Below are 24,936 nucleotides of genomic sequence, written 5' to 3' on the forward strand. Positions count from 1 at the left end.
AATATGCAGCTTGTGTCTGGTCACCGATATGAAGAAAAATGTGAAGAAGGTAGAAAGGGTACAGAGGCTGGCAACAAGGATGGTACCAGGACTCAGGGAGTTAGACTATGAGGAAAGACTGAGGAAGCTGGGGCTGACCACATTAGAAGAGAGAAGAACAAGAGGAGACATGATAACTATGTATAAATTGGTGAACAAGATTGACATGCTGGACAGAGAGTTGATGAAGGTGACCACAAGTAATCATCTCTGAGGACATGGAAAAAGCTAATAAAGACATCTGTCTAAATGACGTGAGAAAATACAGTTTCCCGCATCGTAGCATTGATAAGTGGAACAAACTGAGCAGTGATGTCATTGATGCGGTGTGTGTCAATCAGATGAAAGAGAGATATGACAGGAATGGACAAGGAGACAGGACACAGAGAGCTTAGCTCGGGCCCTGTAATACACATATAGGTAAATACAAATAGGTAAATACACACACACACACACACACACACACACACACACACACACACACACATACAGTGGTGAAGATGTTAGAAATATTTTAGTCATTTGGATTTGGTGATTTTTTTCTATGTATAGTTCTCCTGAATCTTCTCTGTTGGAAGCCAGACTCAGTCATCCTGCACAGAGATGTGTTTACTTCTGAAAGGTACTGGTTCTTGTGTGGATGATAAGTAACCTTCATATCTGTTTCTTGGGACTGAGAACACTGTAGAACATTTATTTTAAGCATCAACACCAGTTTGATCATTTATAAAATTGTTATGCTTTCTCTACCACTATCCTGGAAACACTGTATGTAGTAATGACTGTGCTGGTGAAAGGAAATACAGATGAGGCAGAAGTGTATTTCATTCTTTGTGTTATTTGTGTGGTCTTCCTCACAAATTGAAAACAGAAGTGTATATTCTCTAATGTTTCAATTATTGTTTTCTTCAGAAATTAGCAATAGAAGTATATTTAATCCTCAAAACTTTCTTCTGAGAGTGGATGAGGCAGGAGCTGAAATGGTAGGGAAGAGAGAGAGAGAGAGAGAGAGAGAGAGAGAGAGAGAGAGAGAGAGAGAGAGAGAGCTGTTTTTGCAAAAGAATAATGTCACAATATCTCGTGAATTCATGTCCATAAATTGAATCAACACATGAATTGTTTTATTTGAAAAGCTTCAAGAACTCAACTCAAAGAAATGTGAGTATAAATGGAAGAAGATAATGCTAAATATTAGAGAATCAAGTATGCTTATCCAAAAAAATAATGATCTCATGTCTTAATTGTTTGAAAGTTCAACAAATATCTGTGACTATGATGATGGTCATATTTTTTTTATTTGAAACATTTTGTAGAATATATTGTCACTTCATAAAACTGTACCTCTGCTTCATTCTATATTACCGCTTACCACTCACCTCATCCCACTCTTACCTACACAATATGTGGCAATGTAACACAGGAGAACCACACACCTTACTAGAAGAAGCACACATCTTACTGTACCTGCTAAGTGTTGCCTAGAAGATAGTGCAAGAGTTGGCATTCCTACAGTGGGGGTGTTTTGTGCCCTGCAGGTTGTGTATGAGCTGAAGAAGAAGGAGATAGAGAAGGCCAGGTCACAGCTGGAGGAAGGCAGAGAAAAAGGAGAGTTCAAGGCAAGTGACAGTGCAGGTGTTGTGTCCTGTTTTGCAAGCCCAAGTGTTGCTCATGTGTGTGTGTGTGTGTGTGGGTGTGTTTGTGTATGTGTAAATGTGTGTGTGGTCACTGTACTTTGGAAGTTTCTTTCTGTGATCTCTGAACAACTCTGTATGTGTATGTAGCCTCTGTAGTGTATGAAGGGAGCCACATCACTCCCCTGCTGTGTTGTGTTTGGACTGGTATTGTTTGATGTGTCTTGGTTTGTAACACAGAACCACATTCTGAAACACTTCTGCATTGCATCTCCACTATTTTTCAAAGACTAGTTGATGTGACGTGGATTTTTAAGTGTGTTTTTTTATGGTTCTGGTGACAGATTAAGAAGATTTTTACATAATTAATCAGAGGAACACTCTTAAAAATTTGACTAATAATCTCTATGGCCTTTGAAAATAGTTATGGTGAGAGAGCACAGTGTTTCAGCATATGGGCCTTATTGTGATTTACTACTAATGTGAGGGAATGTCTCTTCAGTGTATTGTGAGGACCCAAGACTCAGTGTGTGTGTGCCCTTTCTGAGGCATGTGTTAACATGTAAACAGACTAATTCACACTTATATGTACTGACTCCCCACTTGATGAAGCAGCCTTCCTACCCTTACTTTTACCTAGAGTGACATCTCAACTCAAGGGATTTTAACAGTTAAATGTCATTGGTCAGAAGTTGTAATCTATATTAAGTCACATTGTTTCTCGGCCCTGTATACTTAAAGTACCCAGAATATAAAAACATTAATGGGTTCAGTATTAATTGTGTGAATTCCAAGGAAATATCTAATTTTCACCAGTGGCATTACTAAAACATTGTAATGTAGAGAAGGAAAGCACAGCCAGCCTAGATTATATTGCATTATGTATACCAAAAAATTTTGCTCTCCTGATAGATAAAGAAAACACAAATTCCGTGTATAAAGAAAATAGTTGGTTTTATTTGTCAACATAATTATTTTGGATTGGAAAATATGTGCTGTCAGGCTAAATTTTATTGGATATTATTACTTGGGTCATGTTTCTTATGTTTTTAAGTCTTCAATCAAACACTGAAGCAATCCTAGGCATGTGAATTAGAAAGAAAATCATGATTTATGAAATGACAATTGTTATTTTTTTCCAGAAACAAAAGCACAGCCAGACTTGATTTTATGATGGCTTAAGCCTTGTTTTAATTTGTTGGTCATAAGTCAAATATAGAAAATTGCCATCCCCAATGATAAAAAGAAAACAAGTGTTATTCTAGCACCAAGATTTTTGTTTTTCTCACATCTTCTTAGTAAGTCCTTCTCCTCTGCTCTCCCCCTCACACTCCTCCTCCTCCTCCTCCTCCTCCTCCTCCTCCTCCTCCTCCTCCTCCTCCTCCACCCAGTCTTAAAAACACTTAGAAACACATGAAATCCTGAGAAATTACCTTAACATATCATTATGTTAACTTGTCCAGCGAGGGTTGGAAAGAATAGAAGTGCTGAGGATAGGACTGGTGTATGGTGAGATGTGGTGCGGTGGGGCAGTGTGTGTGTTGTGTTGTGTTGTGGTGATGAAGTCTTGTGCTGAGGTATGGTATGGTATTAATACTACACTCCCTCTATCTTAAATGCCCTGTATATGTGTGTGTCTGTATATGTGTGGCACATATCAGCTGTATAATTGATGTTTAACATATATAATTGGCATTTGGTGTGTGTGTGTGTGTGTGTGTGTGTGTGTGTGTGTGTGTGTGTGTGTGTGTGTGTGTGTGTGTTTGCAAGCCAGTCTGCAGGTACAAGTATTAATGAGAACTTTATTGTGTTTGTTTGTTCGTCTGTACCAGCAGTACTTTAGTTGTTTCTCAGTGTGTATATAAGAATGTCTATGTATGTGTGGCTTTATGTGTAGTGGTGGGTATGGAGAAGATGTAAGAAGAATGTGGCTGAGGAGGGATAGGGAAAAAAATGTGGAGGAGAGGAAGAAGGCAGTCTTATGATACATGTCACAGGCAACTTTATCTTAAGACAACTGCCATGAAAGAAGGACCACATGTCACTTTTATTAGAATTATAGGCAGAAAAACTGCTTCATCAAATAGGGAGCCAATTGTACATACTACATAGACACCCACTTCACTACTCCCTCTGCCAATTTGTGTTGCAATGAATGTATGTCTTTGTAGGAAGATTGACATATTTAGCTTTGGTGTTTTCATCTGTCTATCAATCTGTATACCAGGCTGACAATCCCACATAATGTGGTTCAGACATAGACAAAGTGCCTTACACTCATACACAGCATTGTCACTTAGCCCTGTTGGCCCTTGATGAAAAGGCACAGTCTCATGGACCACCCTAACACACCACAGGAGCTTAGGCAGATTACTGTATGTGCATTGTACCATAACACATTAACATATCTGAAATCATTTGAGTAAACTGCTTAATATATTTTCAGTCATAGTTGTTAAATTTAAAACAACATGAACCTTTTAACATTGTAGTGAATTAATCCATACCTTCAGTTATCATCTTTGTCAACACTTTTTCATTTAAAGTTCTTATTTTCTTGTAGTAGTTTGGATACCATGTGTCTCTTTTCCCACTTACCTTCACTTGTGTCCTAGATAACCCTGAAATATTCCTTGATTAGGTGAATCCAGCTGTGATGTAAGTATGAGGGATGTGTGTGTGTGTGTGTTTCACTGTTTGATCTGCTGGAACGGAACGAGCTCAGAGCTCATTATTTCCGATCTTTGGATAGGCCTGAGACCAGGCACACACCACACACCGGGACAACAAGGTCACAACTCCTCGATTTACATCCCGTACCTACTCACTGCTAGGTGAACAGGGGCTACACGTGAAAGGAGACACACCCAAATATCTCCACCCGGCCGGGGAATCAAACTCCGGTCCCCTGTCTTGTGAAGCCAGCGCTCTAACCACTGAGCTACCGGGCGTGTGTGTGTGTGTGTGTGTGTGTGTGTGTGTGTGTGTGTGTGCGCACCTTGTGGAGAGAATGCATCTTGTAGATGTTGAGGAGGCAAGTTTCTTACTCTAACCACCAGTGCCTTGCTGATTGTTGTCTTGGTGTTTGATTGGGTTTTGTTGAAGCTGCTTGGCTTGTTATACTTAAGTTGCATGGAAAAGATAATGCTCCTTCCTGATCTTTACCTCTCTAAGTGAGTCAACAGCAAGCAGACTACAGTTCCCCTAAGCAGTTATGTCACATTCTATAAGATGTAACACAGGAAAATAAACATCAGACACCTACCTATATTGTTATCATTAGTTTATATATTTCTTTATAATCACTATTTCCAAAAATGTCTTAAATAGAAAGATAAACAGTAACACTACATTCACTTCATGAGTTTATATTTTTGTTTATATTCACTTTCTGTTTGACAGGATTGACTGGGTATTGTAACATGACTGCTGGGAGTGACCTTCTGTACTATCCTCCTGTTTGTTCCTTCCTGTTAGCTGTGCATGAAGCATCGTGGTGATTTAATGCTTAAATTCTTTTGCCAGTCTGCATGGAAAAAAAAAGAAAGACATTTGGGTATTCCTTATAATATGATTTGTATGGTGTATATATGTGCAGTGTTTTACTTGCGAGTTTTTATGTTGAAGCTGTGATGCAATGTCAAGTTGTTGTAGTGTTTATCATTTATTTTTATGTCTCTGGCTGCTGGTGACATTATGCCACTTTTTGCTTTGTTTTAGCGACAGAATATTTCACGGAGCAAAATTAAGAAGTTCTGGCATTAGATATTTGAACTGTGCTCTTTATCCCGCAATTTGACTGCCAGGTACAGTATGACATTTGTTACTTTGCTTGAGTGACCATTGACTTCTCATGGGTCAAAAATCTAACCTTACATACAAGCACTAAATATTTTGGTAGCTGTCTGTGGTGTCTTTGTTTTGTTCAGGTTAAGATGTCACAGCAGTCAGAGGGACAAGACTCATATTTTTATTTTTGCCTGTGTAGTGCAGCACTGTGACTTCTGTGGCTGCAGCAGTGTGTCCTGTGGTGGTGGTTACTAATGTACTGAAGTGTGTTTACATGATTGTCTTTAACTTTTCCTCCTCATCAACTAAGGTTAATCATAATCTGTCCAGTGCACTCAAAGCTCCTCCAATAATGGCCTTTTTCATCTGTTCCCCTGGTGTAGGTATATTCATGTAGGTACTGGCAAGTAACTTTGGCATATTATGAATAAAAAAAATTATGATCAAGTCTTTAATATATCAGGTCAGTTCACCAGTAATTTCTTCATTTACAGCTGTTTCCACTCTTATTCAGGTGTTTGTATTCATGTAGGTATTGATAAGTAACTGTCATATTATAGACAAAACATCTGTTACAAGTAGTAAGTCTTATCAATCAGTTCAGTGCAGTAGTAACTCCTCCAGGGACATCCTCCTTCCTGTCTTCTTTAGGTGTATGTATTCATATAAGCATTTGCCTTAAGAATAAAGGATCTGTATCATTATTACTCTGATCAGTGCACCAACCTTCTCCAAGTGTGCCAGCCTTCATTTCCTCCTGAAGAGCTGGCAGTGATCAGTAACCTTGGCCCATATGAGCAATGGGACTGGTGTACCTGAGGTGTTAAGTGTTGCAGCGTCATTTATTAACTGCCTCTTTCCTTTGCCCACAGGAGTCGTCGCTGAGTGGGCTGTTCGGCACCAATGGTGACAGTGGAATAGTGAGTGCCAGTCTGACAAGTGGGGCCGGGGGGGCTATTGCAGACTTACTAGACCTTCAAAGTGAACTGAGCTCCCTTCAGAAGGGGCTCTCAGAACTCAGCCAGCAGCGAGCTCAGCAGAACCAGAAGGTATTACTGGTGTGGCATCGCTGCATAGGCATGGTAGATGGCAGTCACCTCGCTGCACCCACTGACTGTATATCCCTTGACCCGCCCTGCCGCCACTCACCACACGCTCCAGGGGCCATGCTGGGATGGTGCATGTTACATGTCTCATGCAACTCACTCACCAAGCTTTGTAGGGCACCGGAACCCTCACCTCAGGTTGGCTATAGACAGACTCGCTCGTAGCAGCAACCATCCAGACCACACAGGAGACGAGGGAGGCTGTAGTGGAAGTGGAGTGTAGTTGGCTCATTATCATCATCACTATTTTAGAGCACAGTCAGTGAAGCAAGCTCTGGTGATTTTCTTAACAATACATATTTATGCTCAAGCCAGAACACATTTTACATTATAATTCCTGTAGCTGTTCAGAGTAGTACAAATTTTGTCTTGCTTTATCACTGTTACACATGGTGGGACAAACACTTCTACTCATTCATATATTCACTATCTGTAGTAGGACTGTCACAAGAGAGAGTTGGCTGACAGACTTGTGTACTTAGTGGAGATGTCCTCAGGTTCAGGTTTTATCCCCACCACCACATCTCTTAATAAAGTGAGTGAAGAAACATGGAGGGCAGTGAAGGCAGTGAATGGCTGGGAGAGTGAGAAATAAAAGCAATAGAGGCCAGAAACTTAACATATAGTAAATCAAAATACATGCTAATAAATCTGATTAGAGAACATGAATTGTAGGTGCTTTAAAGTCATGGATCAAACACTAACTCATGATTTACTGGTAACATACACACCTACATAATTTCACTGTTGTAAATTGACTGAATTAGTGAGAGAAGTTATAGGTAATTCAAAGCTACAAATAAGAAATTTCCAAGTGATATGATTGCTAACACACGACAGCATTATTTCAAGTATAAGCTACCTACTACAATATGTATACCATCATTCGTTAGCCAGCCTTGATAGTTTACCATTTAGCCAACTCTGGAAAGGAGCTAGGAGCAACATAGTGAAGGGACATGGGCTTCTTTCCATGGTATGTTCTGATAAGACTGTATAGAGAGTGAGATGTGGTTCAGTTCTAAGAGGGACAGAGAGAACCTGGGAGCTTTCCTCTGTGTTTGTGTGGTGAGACTTGGTGTGGAGGGAGAAAGGTGATCAGTTTTTGCATCCTTAAGTAGATAGCTTGTAGTTTATGAGCTGTAAGGTGGTTGTCAGTCTCTAGTGTATGAGTATAGATAGATTGTATAGCATAGCTTCCATTATCTTGCAATGTAAATTTTAATGACTCATCAGGTGAGAATTTGTCAGGAGACATTTATTTTCAGTTATTCAGGAAATGCCCTTATCACCAATATTCACCCACCATTCATACTTCTCTCATATTCTATAACTTAGGATGAACACTCCCTACCAGCATTCACCTTCCATCTAGCTTTCATTCACCCTCAGTCATTCAAGATATAAACTCCTTGCCAACATAACTCTCCATTCATCCTCAGTAACTCAGGATAAAGTCCCTGGCAACACTCATCCTCCATCCATTTTTATTTATTCAAGATAAGTACAAAATTCTCTGCAAACTTTCACCTTTATTTATTCAAGATACACATTAATAGCCCACCCTGCATTCATTTCTATATTCAGGATACCCACACACTCCTTGCCGACAATCATCCTCACCCTTACTTGCTTTCTGCTCTGCATCTAACCGAGACCAGGTGGAGTGAGGTCGCTGAGGGAACACCACTCCTTTCACCCTTTCTGTCTTCTTTCCCTTCTGTTCAGTTGTGAGGGAGTCAGTTGCTAGCTGCACATGGCACAGACACGCACAAGTCACCTAGAAGTGCAGTGACATTATGTGAATCTATCCACTTGCACAGGTCATATCCTTAGAATGGCCAAGTGTGTGGTTGTGTGTCTGTCTCTTGTGGTGTAGAGGTAAGGATGTGGTGTCCCAGGAGGGTAGGGTAGTGTTGGTGGGCACTGTAGGCACTGCATCACCCAAGGGATATACAGCAGTAGTAAGGCAGCACCCACAGTGACTGTCCTGGCGTCTGTCTGGGCATGACCACCAACCCACTGGTTCCTCGGTAGCTGGATGAGGCTTATGTGCTTTAGACCTGTAAATTTAATCTTCTGCACTTATGCTTGTTGATCCATCGACTGATTAGGAGCTTCAGAAGGCAGTGTTTATTTAAGACGGGATTTCACCTTAAGCCAGACACACTATGCACTAAGAACGATGCTATGCTCACATACCTTGTAGGATTTTTATTTGTGTTTCTCTAAAGTTTGCTGGTGTTAGTATTTATCCTTTCCTATTGAAATTTTAACCACCGAAGAGATTATTTGGCTTTGTCATATTGTAATTTCCTATCCATTAGATTTATGGAAAGTTTTATTTGCAAGTTGTTATGAATTTAGGTTTGATTTTCCAAATGTTTATTCTTGTGTGTGAAACTTCTAGATTAGTCAGTTTTGGTTCATAAACAAGGATTTCTTAAGTCTAGTCAGCTGTGAATATGACAAGTAACAAAATGTGTGATGAATCTCATGTCATGTACCTTTGCAGTTTGTCACAGTCTCATGAAGTCACCACTGCTGAAGGAGAAAGTATATTACACTTGAAAAGTAAATGTGGAGTGAGAGGCGGAGGTAAAGGCTGCCCCATTCTTTTCATAATTAGCTTAAAGGTTGACACAAAATATCATTCATCACTTAATTGTTTTCTTCCTATGACCATTTTCAGGAAAGTGAGAAGACCGATCCTTTTGGCGACTCCTTCAAGCCTCTGTTCCCTTCAGCTGACACCAGCAAGCCCCGCATCACCGCCAGCACAGCCCCCACCCCTGCCCCGCTGGCCCCTCCCCCCGTGTCTGGCCGCACCAGACATGACTCCCACCACTCCCAGACCTCACAGAACCAGGCTGGGGCCAGTGCGAGTGCCGACCATAAAGCCAGCCAAGATTTTGCCAAGTTCCCGGTGACTTTCCCTGACAGTGTGTCTCCCCCACCCGCTCAAAGTGATGCCCCAAAGGTGTCTGAGGCCGGTGATAATCAGGACAGGTATGCGGCCTTCAAGGAGTTCAGGACTGCTCCCAGTGGCTCGTTTAATAATATCAGTGACCCCAGTGTTGGTGAGGGGGAGGCGGCAGTAGGTGGTGATGCTGGAGCAGCGGCTCCCCACCAGACTGACGAGTTTGATGCCCAGTGGTACAAGGCAGACTTTGAGGACTCTGCTGCCTCCAGCCAGGAGCCACACTACGATGTTTTCACCGACCTTGACCCACTTGGCACCGGCAAGAACCGGCCGTACGTGGACAAGCGTGACTTCTTCAGTGACATGCGTAAGCCAGCAAGGCGAGTGCTGCGTGAGCTAGGGGATGGGGAGGCATCCATCCCCTGCTCCCCTAAGACACAGCCCGGCATCATTCCCCCAGAGGTGTCCGCCTTGGTGTCATCCTCCTCGCTGTATGCCACAACACCACGTTCCATTGACATGATCACCTCGAAGCGTGCCTCCTCGGCCAACATCACACCGGTCCACAGCACCTCCATCACCTCCCACTCCTTCACAGAGTCCTTCAGCCCACCAGATTCCTTCGGCCATGAGGACTTCCGTTTCCAGCAGACATCAGAGAAGGAGTTCTATGAAGCGTCACACTTCCCCTCCTCAGGCTTTGCAGACTTCCCGGCCTTCCCCAGCGACTCACCCAAGAGCCAGAGGTCAGAGATGTCCAGCAGCATACCGGATGAGCCGCCACCCCCCTTACCCTGTGGTCCTCTCACAGTGGCTCTTCCACCAGAGTCATTCCGAGACAGTCCCCCTCCCTTCTCCCCGCCCCCTGTCCCACGGCCCACCAGTAGGAGAGCATCTGGGCCAGACTCCCCACACCTCACCTACTCCCACCGCTCGCCTGTGTCCCACACGCGCAGCAAGCTATTCCTCGCTGCCACCACCTCTCAGAGCCCCAAGACTCTTCCCCGTAGCCACAAGTTCAAAAAACAGGGTAGCTTTGAGAATGAGTGGGAGATTGTGGACATGGAGCACCGGGGTTATGCCAGTGGTGATCTCACGCCGCCCACTCCACCCGAGGCGCTGAGTGAGGGAGGCCTCAGCCCCAGACCCCGGCCACGCTCTCACCTCTCCAAACAGCTAAGTGCCAGCTCTGCAACCCTAACCCTGCGCCCACAGCAGCGTGGACGTTTTACTGAGGTGGAACAATTCTCCTCCCCTGAACTGGAGAGCCGACCTTTCCCTGTAGACGATCTTAACCTGAGCTATGAGGAGGCCCCCAAGCCTCCACCTAGACCAGCTCACATTGAGCCTCCACCCCTTCCTCCCAAGAGACAGCCCACACACGTCACCCTCAGGCCTCCCCCCCGTCCTCCCACCACGACAGATGCACACTACAACTACATCAACGAGTATGACTCGTCCCCTGAGGAGGGCAACACTCCCCCCATCCCCATCCCTGCCAGGAAGCCTCGGTACTCACATGCCACCTCCTCCCAACCTGCATTCATTCCCTGCAGGAGTACCAAGCCCACCCACCCTGAAAATTTCCAGTTCCCCAAGCCAAGCGTCAGTCCCACCCATGAGGTGACCGGTGCCGTGCCTAAGACCTCCCGGGAGTCCACCCCCAGCAAGCTGTCCACTCCAGGCAAGTCACCCAAGCTGATCCAGAAGCCACCCTCCGTGGATTTGGCCAACACCAGCCTGGACCAGCTGGCTGCCACCCTGGATGTGCCAGTGGAGGAACTGGCCAGGATGACAGTGGTGGAGCTGGCTGCCTGCCTGGCCCAGCAGCAGCTGAGGCATGGAGACAAAGACTCCAAGGCCTTTGAGGAAACTCAGACCTTCAAAGGTCCACCAGAGAAGCCCAGCCGTCGGTCTAGGGTGCCAAGCAGAGACCAGAGCAAGGAGAGATTTCCCTTCAGTGAGGATGAAATGTTTGCCGAGTTTGATGCCCAGTTCCCCAAGAGTCCAGTGGAGCCACCTGAGTTCAGCATGGGAGGGCCGGTCACCCATGCTGTGGGCGCTCCCGTCAGTGAGGACCGCTATGCTGTCTTCCGGGAGCTGACTGTTGTCACCAAACAGAAGTCAGTGTTTGATGAAAACTTCCTGACACCACAGAACTCCATGGAAGAGGAGGTGTCTGAGGTGTCCTCAGGAACCTTTAAGGCAAACTTTGACAATGACTTGCGGCACGACTCCCTGGAGCACAAGTCTTCCCTGAGTGACGACGGGGAGGCTGGGGAGCTGGAGAAGGACAAGGAGTGGCATCCCCCCAACCATGACCTGGAGTGTGTCACAGTGTTCAGGAGTCCAGAGATCAGCGAATACGACAACTTTGAGCCGACCTTTGATGCCAAGTTTGATGACGACTTCTCAGCAGCCACCATGAGTGAGAAGAGCCTCACCCCCGTCAACTCCCCCTCACACCTGCAGGAGCCCACACCACGGCCCCCACTGCACCATGCTGATGCCCAGAAGTCTCCATTCACCGACGACTTCTCTACTCTGGGCCACGGTGCTGGCACCTCCTCTGCTCACTCCTCTGGTAGGAGAACCAGGCCAGAATCTGAGACTTCCTTTGCAAGCTTCGATGATAATTTTGTACCCTCAACCTCAGAAATGGACAAGTACTCCAGTTTCCAGGAAGTAACCAATGAAGAAACCTCACTGGACGGCTCCCTCAAGTCTCCCTTCACAGATCACTTTGTAGACCCCAAGAGGCTGGAGCCGAGTGACGACAATGGCTTTGGCTCAGGGTTTGATGATCCCTTCACCAGCGTGGAGCCCAAGCAGCGCAGCTCCTCCAGGGGAAGCTCAGACACGCCTTCAAAGTTCCCTGTTGAGAGTTCCCTGCAGCCGCCCACTGACACTCTGGGTAGTAAGAGGAAAAGCCCCTTCGATGATGACTTTACGAACCGTGGCGATCGTTACGAAGTGCTCAAGGAGGTGGAGAGCGAGCGGGAGCCATCACTGGAGGGTGAGGTGAGCCGCCTCACAAAACAAGGTGATGCGAGGAGCTCCCCCTTCGATGACTCTTGGCATGGCTCCCACAGAAACACTCCTTACGACGACCAAAAGTCCATTGGTTCCCTGCACTCCATTCATGAGGAACACAAGAATGTTGCACACGAGTCGCCATTTGATGATGACTTTGGTCAGGATTCCCGCAAGGCTTCTGTAGACCACGGCCGCCTCTCCCGCTCCGGCTCAGAGCACCGCAAGTCTCCCTTTGGCGACAGCTTCACGCCGCCCACGTCAGCTCGGCCCCTCCGCAGCAGGGTTCCCTCACGCCTCAGTGTGGGAAGTGAGGGCAGTGACATCAGGCACTCCCCATTCGATGACAACTTCAGCTCAATCATTGGAAGTGTTGCTGAGGAGGTCAACTTTGACAGTGCATTTGCCAGCTTCCCAGCAGAGACCTCAGCAGCAGCAACCACAGGGGAAGAAGAGGGAGAAGAAAGCGACCCATTCAGTGTGAAGCTCAGCACCACGCAGACAGAAGCCAAGGGTGCTGAAGGAGAGTTCCAGTTTGCTGACTTTGAGAATGCCTTCCAGAAGGCGGAGGCAGAGGCCGCAGCAGCAGAGGCCCCATATTCAGGCGGTGCATCTCAGCAGACCCCCGGTAGGTCCCCTGAGCTGACAGAGGATGCCCTGGAGGATGTCTTCCCTGAGGATGAGCAGGAGTTCAAGATCACAGCTCGCTTCCCTTCCGTCACTCCAACTGATATGAAAAAGTCAGAGTCGGTGAATATCTTCCGCCGAAACAGTGATCCTTTTGCCGACGATTTCTTTGCCGCAGAAGAGCAGACTGGTGAGGCTACAGCGGCAAAGGGGGAGGCCGACCCCTTCTGGGAGGAGCCATTTGATAAGTTCAGTTTCTCCAAGGACCATTGAGTCAGGCTTCAGAGAACTGACTGGCCGGGGATGAGTGATAGGTTGGGGAAGTCAAATGATCTTGACAGAGTAAAGTGTCATCAAAATAAGGTTATGTGTTGAGATAGGGAATGTGTCATATTGTCCTAAGTATCAAAATTTATGACTTGCATATGCATAGAGTATTTTTAATTGTATATCGATTTTATTTTATAATGTTCCCGAACAAAGCACTTGGCTGAAGAGAGCAGCCATAACGTGTTGCGTGGCAGGTCTGATTATGTGTTTCCAGATTCTTGTATCAACACAAAGTCTTCACAAACTCCACAAATAGATTTTCGTATTAAAGTTTTAGGTTAGCCAGGTGTTGGGAAAGTGCCTGAGAAGCTGCCGCCAGTCCTTGCCAATCTGTCACGGGCTTCAGTTTATGGTCATTTCTTATTTCTCAGGTCTTGTTGAGAGTTGTGTGACTCTCACTCAAAATCAACCACTCCTGCCTGTCCTGTCACCTGCTGTCAGCAATACATTTATATTTCCTTGGATTTGTGTGTGTTGCGTGTCAAATCGATGAGTTTGTGCAGCGTTCATTCTGACGTATCTTTTGTGTTGAGTCAAGTGTTGAGAGAGACCTAGACTGTGTTCCTGAGTGAGGACTTACATTAGATTTAAGTTTATTTCCTTCAGTGTAATGCATCGAGTCATTAGGTAAGAGTGGTGTCGTAGGACTGAAGGAGGAGAATAGCAGGGGATCACGTGTAGCAAAGACCACAAGTACTCAGAGCTCAGCCTTCTGTAGATGAGACAGAACAGTCACGTTGGTTTGTCTGTCTATCTGTCTGTCAGTGGCAGTACAGTGGCTGTCTGGAGACACTGCACGAGAGACGCTGTTCATGTGCCGACTATCATTGGGCAAGTTTCTTTGATGCGTAGTGTGTTTGCTGATATAACCAAGCTGTGATCGGGTGTCCTGTGTCGTCTGCTGGGGACTCTGGTCACTTTTCTGTGTTGACTGTAAAAAAAAAAAAAAATTATACTACAGGTGGTGAAAAATGTCTAGAAATATTACCGCATCACACCATTTATATTTCTTTTTTTTTCTTCTTTTTTTCATACATATTATTAGCGCAGGACCTTCCTCCTTAGCCCTGCCCCACCCCGACCCTCCCTCAGTGTTAATGGTAAACGTTTTACATATAGACTTGTTTATATTTTTACATGTGCACTCAGCCACTTTATACTGAAGGTTAAGAGTAGCAGTTAAGTCCCACATTCCGAGTCCCGTGTTGAGCTCTGAGTCGGAACCAGCGGTGCCATGTTTGTGTATTTTGAGTCCAATCATCATCATATGTCTTTGTAGAGGTAATCTTGACAGCTCAATGAATGATCTTGTAACACACACACACACACACACACACACACACACACACACACACACACACACACACAGCTGAAATGGCGTGTGTGTGCAAATATCATACATAAACTTAGTGAAAGTAGTATGGTAATTCGGTACTAAAAGGCGAGAGATACGAGCTTACACACACACACACACACACACACGAGGTAACTGGGCCTCTTTCATTTCACACCCTCCTTTCAGATTTCGTTTCGGTAGGATTTTACGATTAGTTGTGAAACGCTCATAAGTTTGCTTCAGAATCCCGTGTTACTCACAAAACGAGGGCCAAAGATTATGTTCGATACTAAGTAGAGTTATTGTAGCGGATACTCATACGTGGTAATGATAACAGTGGACAGTCATAGGTAAGACAGTGGACAAAAAAGAAGTATTGTTGTTGTTATCTTTGTTACTCTTACTATTCACTCCAGATCTTGACTATTGGCTACGTTTATTTATTCCTCCTTAGCCAGTCTGTAGGTTTAGTTCAGTATTCACTTTCTTACGCTATCTTGGAGGTAACGCAGTCTCCATGGAAGTCTATATTAAGGCTCACATTCCCGTTCTTCAAGGTACACACAATGTCACAATATCTTTGAATCCAGTGATTGGTTTTATAATTGAAATTATAAAAAGAAAACATTGAAACTTTACCTCTCGATTTCTTTTTATTTGTATTTATTTATTTATCTTTTAGGGAATGTTATGTCGTTTTTAATTGTCTTGTATTATTAACCTGTCTCTTTTTATCTCGTATTTACATAAGAAGAAAACAAAACCTTGCATGAGACTTTTATACCCTAGAAATCCTGCTGGGGCCGTGCTCTCAAACGTGTGGGCGTCCTGACTCCACTATTTCAGCAGGTTCTAGTGGAAGGTATTGGGTTGTCCGGTGTACTTTCATGATTTTAGTGATAGTTTTACTAAGGAATCTACATCATCATTGGGAACACTCATGAGAACCTGACTAATCATCTCCGTGGCCTTCAGAAGTAGTGGTGGTGAGAGGGCAGCGCGTGTCAGAGCACGGCCTCACTATGTCTTAGTGCGAGTATAGGTTGTGTAGGAAAGACTCATTTTATTTTTCTTACCAGTGTTTTGTTATGCGTTCGTCGTTGATGTCTAATATTTTCCAGTCCCACCTGAACATGCGAGCCTCAAGGTACACACAGGTAATGTTGATGCAAAAGTGCAATCAATCATCATTGGAGCCGAGTACTCACTCACTCACTGTTCGTTCACTAATTGCTGTGTTAATTCATTCAAGGTTTTACTGCAGTGTTATTAGCATCCTCTGAGAGAAAGATGGTAAGATGTCTGCATTATTCATGATGGTGTTGTAATAATATTTGGCCAAAGCTTGTATAGAATACTCGAGAACACAGGAGCAGCCTCAGCCGCCGCCGCCGCCGCCTCCTCCCAGCAGCTCCGGGCCGCCAGGGACAAGTGGCTCTGCAGTGCTGCAAGATGCTTGTTTGTTTCATTTATTTGAGCTATGCACGGTACATGTCCCGGCGCGCTGAGACCGCAGGTGAGGACGTGCCGGAGTCAGTAGCACCAGGATGGAGGGTAGCGGGCCAGCAGTAGCAGCAGCATACAAGCCGGCAGTAGTGAGTGCTGCCGTGGTGCTGCAAGACGCTGCTCGCCCCACGCAGCACCACACCTCGGAACGTGAACTGCTCAGGCGCCACCACACCACGTACTCAGCACTTCAACAGACTCCTGCAGTAATGCATCCTGTAGTAAACGAGAAGATGGAGGAGGCGAAGAAGTGCATTTTTATAAACTTGTCAGACGGAAAAAATAATTTATTATATAGTTTCTGTACAAAATATTGTAACTCAAGTAATAGTAATAACAGTAACAAGTTGCCGAGTGCATTTATTTATCCTTCCTTACCCCACGTGTCTCTTCCCCTCCTTCCCTTTCTCCACCCTCCCCTCTCATGCATTACCACCTCACCCCTCCCCTCTCCTGCACCTCCCCTTTCCCACCTCCTCCCTCCACCCCGGTTCGCCACGCCCACACCTGTATACCTGTCTGGCACGTGTTCCGAGGGCGCCACTCCCCCAAGGTTGTCTGGAGGAGGAAGGGACGAGACGTGAGCCTGACACGCCTTGGCAACTGTTGCTCCTTTCCATAGCCAGACGCGTGTCCTTTCTATTCGTGCTCATTTTTATTCATTTGTTTTTTCCTTTGATATATTCATGATCTTATCTATTATTTACTTTTGTTTGTTTCCTTCTTGTTTTGCCCATTTTATTTTATTCAATTTTTCTGCTTTACCTTCTTAATTTTGTTTTAACATTTAACTTTATTACGTTTCTAGTTTTTCTATTCCAATATTTTGTTATTCATCTTTAACTTTTTCAATTCAGATCATTAAGTCTACTATCGTTTTTATCGTGTTATTTTAGTCCAGGCCTAACTTTTATACCGTAATGGTGGTGGTGGTGGTGGCGAATGAAGCAGTAGTAGTAGTAGTAGTAGTAGTTGGTGGTGGTGGACGAAGCAGTGACGGAGATGGGTGAGTTATTGTTATTGATTTTGGTGATAGTGGTGGTGGAGGGCGAATCATTACTGCTGAGGGAGGAAAAATCATTACTGGCGATGGTGATTGTGGTCGCAGATATAGTGATGTTGATCTTGGTGATGGTGGTGCTGTTAGTAGTCAAGGAGTTAGTGGTGCTGGTGTTGTCGCACTAGCAGTTGAAGTGACGGTGATAGTAGTAATAGATGGTGATGGTGATACAGATCGTGGTAATAATGCCAGGAGAGAGAGAGAGAGCAAGTCATTTATGGTGGAGGTGATTGGTGATGGTAGTGGAGCAGATCATTAGAGGTGGTAGTGGTGATGGTGGTGGTGGAGGGAAGTCATCGCTGCCATCCTGCAAGAGAACGTAACAGGAGTGAAGGAAACAGACAGAGACGATGGAAACTGAAAGGCGGTGGCGGTGGTGGTGGTTATCAGAGTGGCGGGGATGGGGAAAGTATACTGTACAAGGGAATCATTGAAGAGAATTGTGTCGGGAGGAGATGGGAGGAAAACAACAAAATAGACCCTTCTCTTTCTCTCTCTCCACTCCACCTGCAGGTCGCACAGTAATATTCGGGCTTCGTGTTTCACTGAGGCGCCGCGTTGAGTCACTGGCGTTTCCGCGGCGGGGCGGTTAGCGCGCCTCGCCGCAAACCCACAGGCGCCGCCACCGTGGTCTGCCTGGTGGGGGAGGTAGCGCTCTTCCGTAAGCTTCCTGTCGCCGTAAGGTCTCGATTGTGGCGCTTTATGGTGATGTGGTGGCCGAGGTAATTTAGTTTGTGTTTCCTGTTGATTTATTTTCCTCTTTGGCTCTTGATCGATGCGTGTGTGTGTGTGTGTGTGTGTGTGTGTGTGTGTGTGTGTGTGTGTGTGTGTAGTGCATAGAAAAGGATCTGACAGGCGCTAATTGAATTGGTTAAGTAATCAAGTTATATTCTATTCATCAATCGTTTTATTTTACTTCATTCTATATCTATTTGTTCTTTCTTTATCATTCATCTGTGAGAGTCTGAAGTATCCATGGGTTTGGTCCTGGCTGTGGGCGGTTCCTAGGCGGAAGAGGCAGCGTTCCCTCCTAAGCCTAACCGGTGCAGCAGACTTCCCTGTCGCTGCGCTGTAACTGAAGTCTCCTAACTCGCCCACCCTTGGAATTGTGAACAGGTGTGTGTGTGTGTGTGTGTGTGTGTGTGTGTGTGTGTGTGTGCTGGGAGAGCCTGGAGAAGACCCACCTGGCGCCGTGTGGTGATAACATACCATCATCAAGTCGCCGTCGGGGAGTCAGACTGAGCCATGTTCGTGACGAGGTGGCCGGCGGTGTGCTGGGTGTGGGCGCTGACGGCGGGATGTGAGTGCTGGTGGTGCTGTGTAGTGTAATGATGGTGATCTGCTTGTTTAGGAGTGTAATGGAATATTTTTTCCGATAAATAGTTTTTTTCCTATCGAATGTTTCCTTCTATGATTACCATGTTTTATTCTTCTCGCGTGACCAATTTTCCATCTGAACATTACTTTTTTCTGTCCACTCCAGATTTTTTCTTATTTGTTTGACTATCACTGTAATTCAACTTAATCTAACTTCATGTTACTTATTCTAACCATATCTTACTTATTCCTAACATTAATTGACCTGGCTTAACTTTCAAAGGCTCCAAAATAATAAGATTTATAGTTTAGTTATCATAGCACAGTACTTTCAAATATAGGAATTTTTTCAGAAGGAACATTCATCATCATCATCATCATCATCATCATCCTCATCGTCATCATCATCATCATCATCATCATCATCATCATCATTATCATCATTGCCATTATCATCATCATCATCATCATCACCATCATCATCATCATTATCATCATTAAACTGCTGTTAAACAAAGTTTTTCCCGTTCTTCATTTTCTCATGTCTTCCTCTACGCACCTCCAGTTCATCTTCTGTCTTTCCTTTGGTCACCTTTCATAAGAGAAGAGCTGTAAGAAGCCATCAGACCTACATGTGGCGGTTCATCTATAAAACATGCCTATCCACATCCACCCACCTATCATCCCCAACCATAAATCTGTCTAATCTTTTAAAGCTCCCCATTGACTCACCACTGACAACCTGATTCCTGACTCTGTTCTATTCATCCAGCACTGTATTTGAGAAGTAATTTCTTCCTGTCTCTTTTAGAAATATAACTTGATCCGTCTTAACCCATTCCATACTGAGACGTATTTTTACCTTGATTTTTGGGTATGATTAGACGATTTTATTTGCATTAGGAAGGGTCTATGGGGGTCAAAAGATTAATAGCCAGAGTCCTTCCTATTCCAATTCCAACATATGTTTCTGAAGCTGTTTAAAATCACCAAATAGTAACCATAATGAATATGAAAACGCTTCCTGGTACTGAAGAGATTAAGCTCATTATTTTCCCACCTCTCTTGGGAAAATACCTAAGGGGAATTTGTTACGGGAATATATGTCCAATGGGGGTAATTCATAAACCTTGTCCCTTTAATTTTTGATATTTGCTGCATGAAGCCTTTAGAAATTAATCGAATTCTGACTAACGTAAGTAAAGGATGATACGATGAATCTTAAATATGTGGTACTTATTAATGCTGGTATTAATTCTGAACACCGTGAGTGAATGAACGAGTGAGTGAGGGAAATTTAAAACACGTTGTAATATTGAGGCTGATATTAATAATGGACATCATCGTGAATGAGTGAGTGAGTGAACGAACGATTGAGTGAGTGAGTAATGAATTTGTGAGTGAGTGAGTGAAATGCAGAACGTTTCATTACTGTGTGTGTGTGTGTGTGTGTGTGTGTGTGTGTGTGTGTGTGTGTGTAATTCACCTCGGTCGTCTGCTGGTCACCCAGCCAGTCTTCCCCATTAAGGAGCGAGCTCAGAGCTCATAGACCGATCTTCGGGTAGGACTGAGACCACAACACACTCCACACACCGGGAAAACGAGACCACAACCCCTCGAGTTACATCTCGTACCTATTTACTGCTAGGTGAACACACCCCACACATTACGAGGCTTGCCCATTTGCCTAACCGCTTACCGGGAATCGAACCCGGGCCTCTCGATTGTGAGTCGAGCGTGCTAACCACTACACTACGCGGTGTGTGTGTGTGTGTGTGTGTGTGTGTGTGTGTGTGTGTGTGTGTGTGTAAAACCTTATGTGTTCAGAGAGAGAGAGAGAGAGAGAGAGAGAGAGAGAGAGATGTGCAAGAGCGGCATATGTATAATTTACTCATAAACTCATTACTTTAATACCCGGGTAACTTGCGTCACTTTACCTCTTGGGTCGCCTCAGCTGATTAATGGCGGCGTGACAAGTGAGAGAGTCGCCTGTGTTGTTGACTTCTCGGAGAGGCGTCTTGTTTTTTTTCTCTTTTATTTTCTTATTCTTCTAATGTAAGAGGTCGTAACCAAGAGAAACAAAATTTATGTGAGAACAAAATATCCACGAAGATGCTCTAAAATAAATAAATAAATAAATAAAAAGGCCAAAATGATTATCCAGATTTAGAGAAGTGTTCCTGTCAAAACAATTCAGAACCATGCGTGCTTTGGGGTCCGCGGGGTCTCCAAGCTCACGGGTTCGAATCCTGTCCACGGTCCGAGTGTAGGTTGGGCTTCCTCACTCGGGGCAACGGTTTCCTAGCGGGTGGGCTTTGAGATAGGAGGTACCCCAAAAAGTACCCCCTTTAGCCCATAAATTCCCGTGAAAAGTCCGACATGGTATAAAAAAAAAAAGTCATAGATGGATATACAGGAACGATTAGGAAGTTGCAGTCTACCAGTCTGTCTTCCTTGTTCTCCTGTGTTTGAGTGTTATCATGACAGTAACAGTGTCGTAAGCAAAATTCCTAGAGTAAGTGTAGTCAGGACATGATAAAAAATAATATGTTGAAGCTTGAAAGATTTGAAAAAAAAAAAAAAGAAGAATCTGGTTCGCAAATAGAGTGGTGAATGACTGGAAAAAGTTCAGTGATCAGGTTACTAATGCTGAGTCAATACAGGAAGCTTTTAAAAGATCACACGGATATATGGATAGGAATGATGTGTGAAATGATAGGACTGACACGTGAATTGATGAATTGCAGTTGTTATTGTCTACCGTCCATGTGCTCTTATGTTATTTCATAGGATTTCAGCTTCCAGGATATAAGATTGTAGGACTTGAACTCAAATGATACGAACATAAAGGTTTTGAACTGGTAATTTATAAACATAAGATATTTGACGTTAAAATATGTAAACAAAGGATTTCAACAAGTAGGACCAGAATTTATATGATTTGGATTTCAAACAAAGGATTTCAATTTGCAAGACACAAACTTAACACATTTGAATTTGGAGGATATGAGTCTAAATTATTCATGTCCCCAGGGTATGGCGGGGCGGCGGGGGCCGTGGCAGGGGGGCCGAGGATCCTGCAGTTGGAACAAGCTGCGTCCTTCGTATACGAGGACGGACGGCGGTGTGACGAGGAGACAGGGTGAGTGAGTGACAGGTGTAGTTAAAATATGATAAGTTGGATTAGGTTAGGATAGGTTACATTCAGTTTGGTTAGGTTAGATTATATTAAGCTTGGTTAAGTTAGATTAGGTTAGGTTAGGTTAGGTTACATTCAGTTTGGTTAGGTTACATTAAGCTTGGTTAAGTTAGATTAGTTTAGGTTAGGTTACATTAAGTTTGTTTAAGTTAGATTAGGTGAGGGTATGTGGTTAAATTGTGTTACACTGTGTTTGATTCGGTTAGGTTAGGTTAGGTTACAATAAGGATATATAAGGTTAGACTTAGGTTAGGTTTGGGTTGGATAAGGTTAAGTTGAGTTGGTTTAGAATAAGAGTTGAGTGAGGGTAAGGTAGGTTTGATTAAGTGAAGTTACACTACTTTGCCAGTTTCAATGGTGAATCAAAGAAGAAAATAGGTAGAAAAAAATAAATAACCCGATAGAATTCTTATCATGGAAGGAAACGAAAGAGAAAAAGGAAATAGAAATTAGTTAGAAAAAATAGGAAAAGATGAAAGGAAGAAAAATAAAGCAGATTAAGGATGATAAAAAAATGCCAGAAGGAAATAGAGATAACCACGATAACAAATACATAAGCATGAAGATGTGCACAAATTTATTCCAACATTCGATACAACTCTACAATACTTTTCCTTACGCATTTTGTTTCGCGAGTTCACACAAATCCCGACACACTTCCATTCTGAGAAGCGGCGACGCGTGGCTATCCTCTCTGTAAACTTCCTTGCCTGAAAGAATCAATATACAAACTTATTCCAGCAATTAAAATCAATTCTACAGTACTTTTCCTTACTCTTTTAGTCTCTTGAGTTGACATTACAAACACGACACACTTCCTTTCTGAGAAGCGGCGACGCGTGACTACCCAAAGGAATCAATACATAAAGTTATTCCAGCATTTAAAACAATTCTACAATACTTCTCCTTACTCTTTTTGTTTCGCGAGCTGACATTACAAACCCGACACACTTCCATTCTGAGAAGCGTGGCTATCCTCCCTGTAAACTCCCTTGCTTGAAATAATCAATATACAAAGTTATTCCACCATTTAAAACAATTCTACAATAATCTTACTCTTTTTTTTGTCCCGCGAGTTCACACAAACCCGACACACTTCCATTCTGAGAAGCGGCAACGCGTGACTACCCAAAGGAATCAATACACAAAGTTATTCCACCATTTAAAACAATTCTATAATACTTTTCCTTACACTTTTTGTCTCGCGAGTTCACCTAAACCCCCGACACGCATCCATACTGAGGAGCGGCGACGCGTGCATGGCCACCCTCCTTGTGAACTCCCTTGCCTGAAAGAATCAATCAATACACAAACTTACCCTAGCATTTCAAAACAACCCAATTTTCTTCACATAATTTTATCCCTAACAGCGACGCGTAGCTACCCTCCCTGTGAACTCCCTCGCTTTTAAGAATCAATATACAACTTTATCCTAGCATTTAAAACACCACAACTTTTTTTTAACGTCATTTTATCCCCCAAGTTCGCGTCAAACACACCATACACACTCATTCCGAGAAACTGCGACTTGCGGTTAACTCGTGGCTTCCCTCATTGTGGAGTCTCCCGGCTGACTGACTGACTGAGAATAACAAAAAACTGTGCTGATTCTGTATTTCTGAGAAGAGTGGAGTCCAATGTCTTAATGGGTGGCGTACGTGACCTGAGAGCACGCGGTCAGAGGCGAGGGACGGTGGTCATGAGAGCCGGCGCGTATACCAAGGAGGCAGACCCAGAGACTGTTCAAGAGGTGTAATCTTCGAGGTGGACCAAAGTGAGGGAAGCGAGGAGCGAGAGTAATAGAGATGCACGTGAGGGAAGCTACAGAGGTTTATTAAAATGCTATATGATTTCCAGGGCCATGTTTTGTAGTTTATCACCAAGACATGCGCAAGATAAATAAATAATAGTAATTAATAAAACGAGATTAAATGAATACATAAGTACTACCAAAATAAAAGTAAATAGATAAGTAAACGAATGAATAGTGAAATAGTAAGGGTTTGAAAGGGGGATTTAGTTACGTGTTTCAAAGGTTTCAGTGACTACTTAGCAGATTTGGATTCCATGTCAGGAGGTTTCTGTGCTGTGTTCGATCCATCACCAAACAGTTACATAGATAATAATAACCTTAGATAGTGAAATAGTAAACCTTTTAAAAGAGTATTTGCTTAATGTTTTGTTACATTACGTTATGCTGGTTTATGCTGTACTGTCAGAATACATCATATCAGGTTAACCCCTTCAGTACTGGGACCCATTTTTACCTTGAATTTTGGGCATGATAAGACGATTTTATTTACATTAGGAAGGGTCTTTGGAAGTTAAAAGATCAATGGTCAGAGTCCTCACTATTTTAATCCCCTACATAAGTTTTTGAAGATGTATAAAATCAGCAAATAGTAAACAGGATGAATATGAAACCTTACCATGATACTGAAGAGGTTACGTTATAGTTAGGCTCTATGTTAGGCCATACTACGTTAAGTTGGTTCGGGTGAAGTTAGGTTCTCGTGTTATATTACGTGATGTGAGGACAGATAAGGTCATGTCGTATTAGATTACGTTATGTTAGCTTGCGTTAGATTAATTTAGACTCTTATGCAATGCTGGGTCACGTTGTAAGTCAGGTCATGTTACGTCATAAGGATTAAGAGTTACTGCAGGTCCCGTGATGAGGTAAGGGCGGGACGGCGGAGAGAGAGAGAGAGAGAGAGAGAGAGAGAGAGAGAGAGAGAGAGAGAGAGAGAGAGAGAGGAAAGGCAAGGGCGATGTAAGGGCGGAGTAGTGGATGGAGGGAAGGCAAGGGCGGTGGAGGGAGAAAAGGAAAAGGAATGAGGGAGGGTTTGGCAAGGGCGGAGGGAGGGGAGACAAGGGTAGTGGAGTGAGGGAAGGCAAGGGTGGCAGAGGGCGGGCGGGAGGGGTGCGGGGCAAGGGTAGGGAGCCGCCGCCACATTCTCAGCGGGTCTTAGGCGGCGCGGTGATGTGTCTGATAGGATAATTGCTGTTAGTGAGACTCAAGCGAGAGGAATCACCAATT

At 44.0% G+C, this 24,936-nt stretch overlaps 2 protein-coding genes across 7 annotated transcripts in view; both read left to right on the forward strand.

Annotated features, from left to right (window-relative positions):
• The window catches only part of LOC123507947 (protein disabled-like), a 78,230-nt gene extending 61,559 nt beyond the window's left edge, over nucleotides 1-16,671 (forward strand). For 4 of the 6 annotated variants that reach the window (XM_045261303.1, XM_045261305.1, XM_045261304.1 and 1 more), the window contains 3 exons: nucleotides 1,575-1,655; nucleotides 6,332-6,508; nucleotides 9,258-16,671. In XM_045261303.1, coding sequence (XP_045117238.1) covers nucleotides 1,575-1,655; nucleotides 6,332-6,508; nucleotides 9,258-13,421 — 4,422 coding nt within the window. In that variant the 3' untranslated portion in view covers nucleotides 13,422-16,671. The remainder of the gene's footprint in view (nucleotides 1-1,574; nucleotides 1,656-6,331; nucleotides 6,509-9,257) is intronic. The other 2 variants (XM_045261306.1, XM_045261308.1) reach the window with 1 other exon arrangement.
• A 5,062-nt stretch (nucleotides 16,672-21,733) lies between these two features.
• The window catches only part of LOC123507949, a 31,352-nt gene continuing 28,149 nt past the window's right edge, over nucleotides 21,734-24,936 (forward strand). Inside the window, exon 1 of the mRNA XM_045261312.1 lies at nucleotides 21,734-21,839. The gene's annotated coding sequence lies outside the window, so the exon portion shown is untranslated. The remainder of the gene's footprint in view (nucleotides 21,840-24,936) is intronic.

The sequence above is a fragment of the Portunus trituberculatus genome, chromosome 23 (assembly GCF_017591435.1).
Source record: "Portunus trituberculatus isolate SZX2019 chromosome 23, ASM1759143v1, whole genome shotgun sequence".
Classification (NCBI taxonomy): domain Eukaryota; kingdom Metazoa; phylum Arthropoda; class Malacostraca; order Decapoda; family Portunidae; genus Portunus; species Portunus trituberculatus.